The 8,622-nt window shown below is 38.3% G+C and overlaps 1 protein-coding gene across 1 annotated transcript; it reads left to right on the top strand.

Moving 5' to 3' along the window:
* Positions 1 to 2,485: 2,485 nt before the first annotated feature.
* Positions 2,486 to 7,986, top strand: zgc:158803 (LUC7 domain-containing protein). The gene is made up of 10 exons (XM_059554813.1): positions 2,486 to 3,047; positions 4,261 to 4,355; positions 4,526 to 4,624; positions 4,697 to 4,807; positions 5,642 to 5,785; positions 6,207 to 6,383; positions 6,461 to 6,657; positions 6,912 to 6,941; positions 7,029 to 7,166; positions 7,765 to 7,986. The coding sequence occupies exons 1-10, from the start codon at positions 2,987 to 2,989 to the stop codon at positions 7,982 to 7,984; spliced, it is 1,272 nt and encodes a 423-aa protein (XP_059410796.1). The 5' UTR covers positions 2,486 to 2,986; the 3' UTR covers positions 7,985 to 7,986.
* Positions 7,987 to 8,622: the final 636 nt, after the last annotated feature.

Raw genomic sequence — 8,622 nt, 5'->3', positions numbered from 1 at the left:
AACAACTTATGGTTTTCATCACAGTCCAGTTTCTCACAGTATCAGTGTCACATTAATAAACCTTAGTCAGGGTAACGCCGCATTGAATTTCTGAAGGAAATGAAAACGAGGCTGGACAGAATTACAGCACGTTAAATGGATTGAACTGTTGTTTAACAACATATCTAATGAAACGTCTTTATGTATAAAACTCTTCATGTCTTGAAGGCTGTGAGTTTATAGACCTTTATACAGTGTGTGCGACGACAGTACGTCCTCGTTTTTAATTCGCGTTTAATTCATAATGGCGTTTAACCTGATTAAAGGCCTATTTGCACGTTCACACCAAGAACGATAACTATAAAGATAACTATAATCTGATATCATCTGTTTATTCCAAGCGCAGTGCGTCTGCAGCTTTAAATTCGAGCTCGTTATAGCAGGATTGATTTTGATTGGCTGTCAATGTAATATCGTTTCTCTGTGCCTTTATCGTTATAGTTGTAGTGTTTACTCTGCTATTCTTTAATATTGAGAATGATTTTTAGAACTGTATCTTTATTGTTATCTTTATAGTTTTCGTGCTTGGTGTGAACAAGCCAAGAACAATAACTATAAAGATAACAATAAAGATATAGTTCTAAAAATCATGAGAAAATTGTTCTCAATATTATCCACACCGCAGCTATAATGATAAAGATGAGCTAAAGATTTTTTCAGCTGATGAACAATACAAACATTGACAGCCAATCAGAATCAATCCTGCTATATATAACGAGCTGGAGAATTTAAGGGGCAGATAAATATAGTGATCTTCACAGTTATTGTTCTTGGTGTGAACGGGTGTATTTAAATAACTTTGGATCACACAGTACTGAATGCGCATTTATTTTTACACTTTCATCTGCTTAAATAAAAAAATGTAGCATCGAAACACTTAGAGCAGCTGTAAATGTGTATCATATTTTTTTTATCCAAATTCTCATATAATACAGCTCAAGACAAAATATGCTTTATTTTTTGCCTTTTTGCCTTTTGCTTTATCTTTGGTTTTGACGACTATGAATGGGAAATATGGAAGGATTCATTCTAAAGACAAATGTAGCATAATTCGAGTTCATCCGTGTGGATTTGTAGGGTTCTGAAGGTACAAAGTTGATCTTTTTTTCACATCATATTGATTATTTTTTCTTTTTTACTTGAACTATGTAAGCTTATGATTTGATTTATGTATATCTATACATTGTATATCCATGAATTGTGATTATTGGTGATGAAACTGTTATTTGAGAGGCCCTCTATAGACGGGACACGCCACTCGACAACTAGATGCAAATTCTACAGTGAAAAGCAATGAAATTTCTCTGATTTAAATCATTTAAAGACTAAAAGCTCTGGAGCGGATGTCCGTCTGAGAGGACCTCTATGTGTTTCTGTTTGTTCTCGTTCTTCTTATTGATAATCACAACTGGGTTTGATTTTGTATTCTGTGGAAGTAGTTGGAGAAAAAACTATTACACTGGATGTTTTTTTTATACATATGAATATAATATACAACGTACATAAATTAAGAGATGTCTGTTACACATCAGAACAATAAACAGAGAGAACCAATACTGTTGTGTTTGTGGTCGTTTCTTGTGTAGTTATTGACCTATGAGATGCTAACGAGGAGACCCAATATCAAAGCACTCATCTCTTTCTCTTTTAAAATTTAATTATACTATTAAAACATGTATCTTTCAGACCTCTCTGGTTCACCTCAGTACTGTTAACGGTTAAAACCACAAGTTTCTATTGTTAGATACAAACGTGGTGCAAGTTTTGAACCAGATGTTTAATATCATTAATTTAGTACCACTGGGGGCGAAAACTTTTGGATTATTATTATTATTATTATTATTATTTTGTTTAAAAATAAGCTTCTATAACTTACTATAAGATAGTAACATTCAATTTGGATTACATAATCAGATTTCAAACATTAAGTACATGTAATTAGATTATATTAGACTTAAAAACTAAAAAAAAATGTAACCAGACTACAGTTACTTTTTTACTGAGTACGTAATTACATATAATTCACACAACAGCAATAAATCATTCATAATTTAATGAATCTCTCTATTTTTATATCCTTTGTCATCTTTAATAACAATGAATGGAACTAATTTTCTTTCTCTTTGTATTTTTATATCGATATTCTATTAAGTTTATCTTATTTAAAGTAATGCATTTAAAAAGTAGTCGGATTATATTACTTAAAATGTGTAGTAATGTAATGGTTTACGTTAGTAATTAAACATTTTTTCTTTTGGGGGGGGGGGGTCGGTAATGGACTACAATTTGTACGTTTGATTTAAGAACAAACAAACGTTTTGATCATTTGAGTTAAATTTTCACATTTTTTATTTTATAAGTTATGTTATCGCTCTGATGACCTCACGGCGGCCAGACGTAAAGACGTCACCCGCCCTTCATCCAATCAGCGCTCGAGCTCTGCAGCACTTCCTCGAGGCCGCGCAACCAAGCGGGAACAGCGCGCGCGGGTCGGAAGTCTCATTCCGAGAGGCAAAAAAACTAATAAAACAATAAACCAACAACAAATAAACACTGTCAAAACTTTGAGAATATGGACCACTACACAAAATACCGAACTGCGGTTTGATAAAGCAGCGCGAGGACTGATAAATAAGCGCACTTATGGCGGATTGAGGAAGAGTTAGCCGCTGCTGCTAACACACGACACTAGCTCCCTGATTCACGACTAACTGATTTCAGCGGCACTTCAGCCATAAGCTGCGCTTTCTGGAGCCTCTCAGACTCAGAAAAGTGTGTGGCGTTAGTGGAGAGTGTGTGAGAGAGTCTCAGGAGGAGGTTTATGTTGTGTTCGGCGCCCGCTGGGCTCGAGGCCTGCTCTGCTTGATGAGGAGTCAGTTGTAAACAGCTCAGATCAGATCGGTGTGTTTAACGCGTCTAACAGGTGTATCGAGCTGAACAGGTGAAAATGTCGGCCCAGGCGCAGATGAGAGCCATGCTGGACCAGCTCATGGGCACTGGCAGAGATGGTGAGTGTTTCCTTCAGTCTCATCAAAGCGAAACTAAACCATGCGTTTGACTCAGTGCCTCGTTACTTTATTTTATGTTTTATATACTGTATATATTGATACTCTCTTGATCTCTTGCTGTTTAAAAGTCACGGTTTCATGTGATTCATGGCTGTCGTGATTTGGTTGAATCATTTAATAGCATTGCGTTTAGTGATTTGATTGATGGGAAGCACGTCAGATTGATGATTTCCAGTGATTATGTTGCAATCATTCTGCTACTTTCACTTTTCGATTGGTTTATTTCATAATTCTAACGATTCTGTCGGTATAATAAAATAAAGCCTATGCTTTGCTTGAAATCATTTCATATCAGTCAATCATTTCGTGGGAATCATGAATTTTATTATTTATTTGCTATGAGAAGAATCACAAGTCACATGTTTGGTTGACAACTTATGATCACAATTTGAATTATACTTCAATTTGAAGTATTCTTATTTTAGTTATTATTACCATCATTAGTCTAATTTTGTTGCACTTATTTATTCTTTATTTGACAGGAACAATGGATGATAAAATATTACCCCAGAATTAGCTACAGAGCTAAATTTCATCTGCTGTTCCTGAGCAGGAGTAAACCAAATTATCAATGAAAATACCACACAAATTAAAAACAATAGAACACAAGAAGTATAAAAACATTCAAAAATCATTACCTTGTATAATCAATGCTCACAAACCTGACTTGGCTTTAAAAATCTTCTCAAATGTAATTTAAACTGCACAAAGGTAGTACACGGTCTAATATAAATCAGTTAACTATTCCAATTATTAACAGCTTTTACAGAAAAGCTGATCGTCCAAAATCTGTTTTTCTAACGAGGCTCTTGTCTATCTTATGCTGTCATTGCACAATGAAACAAACATCTTTAAAGGTGGAGGTGCAAGATCATTCACAATTTTATACATTAAACTACATTTCTGAAATATTAAATAAGTTTTTAAAAGTAAAGAGATTATTTTTTGGAATTATATGACAATGATTGAATGAAATGACAATGAAACTTGTAGTTTGATCATCAGTGTCATAATTCTCATGTTTGTTCTATGGAGAATCATGATTTGATTTGTGGCATTGTTGTTTCTTTGATTGGTGTGTCTGGTTGTGTGTTTGACACAAGGGGAATTGTGAATTTTGATGCTCATAATGTGTGGATCTGGTTTCTGGCAGGCGACACGATGAGACAGCGGATCAAGTTCACGGACGAGCGAGTGTGTAAGAGTCATCTGCTGGAGTCGTGTCCACATGACATACTGTCTGGAACCGTAAGTGTCTGGTTATCCTCCCTCATCTTTGCGGGGTTGACTTCACTCATCTTTAACCGGTCTGATAATTGCAGGACTGTATTTATGCTTGGCCCACAGTCACATTATGACATCAAACACACTGAAAGGTGGCCTGAGTTTTCTAAAGGTTTGTGTTTGTGGTTGTGCAGCGCATGGATCTGGGGGAGTGTGTGAAGATTCACGATCTCGCTTTGAGAGCAGATTATGAGATCGCGTCTAAACAGCAGGAGTATTTCTTTGAGCTGGATGTGAGTATAAACCCTTTGCATTTATTTGACTGTATGTGCTTCTAAATGGCTGATCGTGCCACGTCTCCTCAGGCCACAGAGCACCTGCAGTCCTTCATCGCAGACTGTGACCGAAGAACTGAACTGGCCAAGAAACGGTTGGTCGAAACGCAGGAGGAGATCAGCGCTGAAGTGGCTGCCAAGGTGAAACCTGACGACCACGAGATTTCACTTTCACATCATTTTCATGCTGAAGTTTCACACACCTGCTTGTTGTGCACAGACCAGTGACTAGTGAGTCATGGTGCACAGCTCTGGTATAAACTGACTTTTTATGAAGAAAAAAGGAGGATGGGCTCTTCAATGTGTCCTGTTCCAACTTCATGTGTCGATAGGAAGTACATGCAAACAGAAAAGAAATCCAATCAGTTTATTTTCTTTTTAAAGAGACCATATCCTACGGAGTCTTGTTTTCACCACAAAAATCCCTCAATTCTACAAGTTTATATCACACATGTTTTCTTTCAGAACTTTAAGTTTTTTAGTTCACAGTTTTAACTAAAAGTCTAAAGCTAGAATGTAAACTTAGAATTCTGAGAAAAAAAAGTCTCAGTTGTGGAATATAAGCGTTGAGTTTTGAGAGAGTGTCAGACTTGTGATATGTAACAAAAAAAGATCGAATTGAGATGTGAGTTCAGAATTCATGAATTCAGAGAAAACAAATGTGTAAAAAAAAGTGTAAACTTGAGTTCTGAGAGATAAAGTCAGAATTATGAGATGTTAACATAGACTTCTAAGAAAAAAGTCAAAAGAGTTGTGAGACGTAGGAATAGTGGATTGAATTAGTTTTTTCTGTGGTAGAAACGGGCTTCCTTAATATCTTGCCATTTGGTAGCTTTTAGTTATTTTGCCCGAGATAAGTGTATTAACATTATTCAAGTAAATGTTTCAAGCCCGCCTGCCCCTCCTCTGACCTTTCCTCCGAATCTGTCTGTTTTTGCAGCTGTGACTCTAATCTGGATGCTCTCTGATTGGCAGGCGGAGCGAGTGCACGAGCTGAACGAGGAGATCGGGAAGCTGCTGGCGCGAGCGGAGCAGCTGGGCGGCGAGGGGAACGTGGAGGAGGCGCAGCAGGTGCTGGAGAAGGTGGAGAAAACACGCACCCTGAAGAAAGAGGCAGAGGTCGGTGTGGGTCAAAGGTCATGGTGCAAATATCATTGTGATCCTCGGTTCTAGCTCTTAAATCACAAATAACATTTGATTAGGTATTTGTTCTGGTTTTTTATTTATTTATTGGTTTACGCTAACAATTCAAAAACAACCTAAATTAAATAGCATCAGAGTATACAGATATGAAAACATACATCCTCAAATCCAATCTGTGTTAACTGAAGTCAAATGATAGCACATGAGAGGTCAGTGTGATAACAGTGGATATTAAGTTAAAGGGCTCATAGTAGGTCCAAAAACAAATTCCAGATGTGGCTTCTGTTTTATAAACTGTATGTTAAATATTCCGTGTGCAGTGTTTCATTTTTGATTTTCTTAAATAAACAATTAGATGTGTTTTAGTATTTGCAGTTAATTCTGTCATTGTGTTTAGGACGTCTATCGTAACTCCATGCCGGCCTCCAGCTTCCAGCAGCAGAAGCTGCGCGTGTGTGAGGTTTGCTCCGCCTACCTCGGCCTCCACGACAACGACCGCCGCCTCGCCGACCACTTCGGAGGGAAACTTCATCTGGGTTTCATCGAAATCCGGGAAAAACTAGAAAAACTGCGGGTACGAGGACGACTCACAGCTCAGTGGAGGCTGGTGTCACGCAGCTCTTCATCGACGATCTCCTCTGTGATTTACAGACGGCTGTGACGGAGAAACAGGAGCGCATGCGCACCAGGAGAAGAGAGGAGCGTGACCGAGAGGAGGAGCGAGCCAGAGAGTGGGAGCTGGAGAGAGAGAGGGAGCGCGAGCGGGAACGCGAGAGAGAGAGAGAACGAGAGAGAGAACGGGAGCGAGAGAGAGAGCGTGAGAGAGAACGAGAGAGAGAACGCAGGAGGTCCGTCTCTGTGCCATGCTTTCATTTCATTCACCCAGATGTGTGCATCATAATTGATATTAAGCCTTGATATTACAGCTGGGAAAGATTAAGATCTAGATTAAGCAGCCAAATGGATTCAGAATCTTAAATCTAATAGTAACTTAAAGAACTAGAATAACAAAACACAAGCTATATAATATATCTGTGGTAACACCGAAATGCACAAGTGTGTTTCATCATGATGAATTTTCTCTTTATCCTGCTGTTCTCAGGTCCAGATCCAGAAGTGCTGAGCGATATCGGTGAGGATCAGCTTCCTGTCGAATAAAATCTGTGTCAGTAATCAAAGGGTGTACTGTGATGAAATGATATCTGTGTGTGCTCCTCAGGGAAGGAGGAAGCTCGTCCTCCCATCGCTCTCGTCGACACCGTGAGGAGGGAGAGAGGGAACGAGACCGGGAGAGGAAGCACAGACACAAAGATCGCCATCGCTCTCGCTCCCACTCACACAGGAGCAAAAGAAAGAGGTACCACAACAACTCCAGCTCCAGACCTGTCTGACCTGACCTGACCTGAGTAACCATTACATCTGAGCAAGAAGGCATGGTTTACAGTGAAGTTACCATAGTCAGGAGAAGAGAAATATAACATTGACACCAGTGATCAATGAGTTAAAATGAATATACATGTGGTGTTAAATGGTCATAGATATATTTTAAATGAATTAGTATAAATTATTTTAAGCTAGTTAATTAATGAAATGTGGTCAAATGAGTGTAAACCACATCATTATGACAACGATACCCATGTTCAGTTAGAGGAAATGGTACACATGATGGGCATTAAATGGTCATGATACATTTTAAATGAAGTCATGAAAAATTGTTATTATCAAATAATTGGAATGTAAATTAAAGTTATTAAACAATTTATATAAACTTATATAAACCCTAAATATAAATGTAATATTTTGAACTTATTTGCAAATATTGAATTAAATACTTCTGTTAATATAACAACATTAGTTAAAAATAATGAATGTTTAATAAATCCTGTATATTCCCGTTCTTGCCTGTCACACTCACTCAGACACTCATATCCTGACACTTGTGCTTGTTCCTGCAGGTCTTCACACACCAGAGATCCAGAGCCGAATCTGTCTCAGGAGAGATGGCGGGAGAATGCTGCGGATGAGAGATGGTGGGACAACGGAGGCAGAGACATGGAGAGAGAGAGATCCCCCGTCTCCCCAGACATGAGCCGAATGAAAGAGCGGGAGAGATCCGTGTCGCTGGAGAGAGATCAGCGCTCCAGCTCCGAGGAGAGAGAGTCCGGAGAGATCTAGAGGACAAGATCCAGATACTTTACACACTGTAGCTTCCGATCCCTGCACTGATCAGACAACAACTGGACCAGCTTTGTGTGTGTGTGTGTGTGTGTGTGTGTTTGTGTGTGTGTGTGTGTGAGAGAGAGAGAGAGAGAGAGAGAGAGACAGACAGCATCTTTATTTGAGATCCAGATGACGCCTCAGACAGCAAGAGTTTCACACTCTGATCTAGTTGAGCCAAACTAGTCCGCAAACCAAAAGAACATTTGACAGAAATGCTGTAAAGGGAAAGAGTGCATTTAGAAGTTAGTTTTTTATGTTGTGAAATAAGGAGAGGTGGATGAAGGAGAACCTGCGGGGATATAAAGTCATTTTCATCTTTTTAAACTGGCTACTCTTGTTTATTTTTTATTATTTTTGTTCCTTTTTTAATAATTAAACCCCCTTAAAATGACTATTTTGATGTGGATAATTATTTTCTCATGGTTTTTCATTGGATACAAGTATAAACGAAGATCTGGACTGAGCAGTAATCCTGGATCTTTTTTTTCTCTCTGCAAAAACCAAACCAGTTTTTTTTTTTTTTCTCACACACATCTGCACAGGTTTGTAGCTCGGCTTACATTATTTCTCATGGTACCATGATGTGTGTGAGT

Source organism: Carassius carassius, chromosome 7 (assembly GCF_963082965.1).
Source record: "Carassius carassius chromosome 7, fCarCar2.1, whole genome shotgun sequence".
Lineage (NCBI taxonomy): Eukaryota > Metazoa > Chordata > Actinopteri > Cypriniformes > Cyprinidae > Carassius > Carassius carassius.
The sequence above is the reverse complement of the archived record's forward strand: the minus strand, read 5'-3'. Positions and strand labels throughout refer to the sequence as shown.

Bases quoted from the DNA above. Each gene is read 5' to 3' on its own strand.
- zgc:158803 (XM_059554813.1), top strand. From the start codon at position 2,987: ATGTCGGCCCAGGCGCAGATGAGAGCCATGCTGGACCAGCTCATGGGC. The intron at 4,808-5,641 runs GTGAAACCTGAC...TCTGATTGGCAG, and splicing joins GCGCTGAAGTGGCTGCCAAG to GCGGAGCGAGTGCACGAGCT. The intron at 7,167-7,764 runs GTACCACAACAA...TTGTTCCTGCAG, and splicing joins CACAGGAGCAAAAGAAAGAG to GTCTTCACACACCAGAGATC.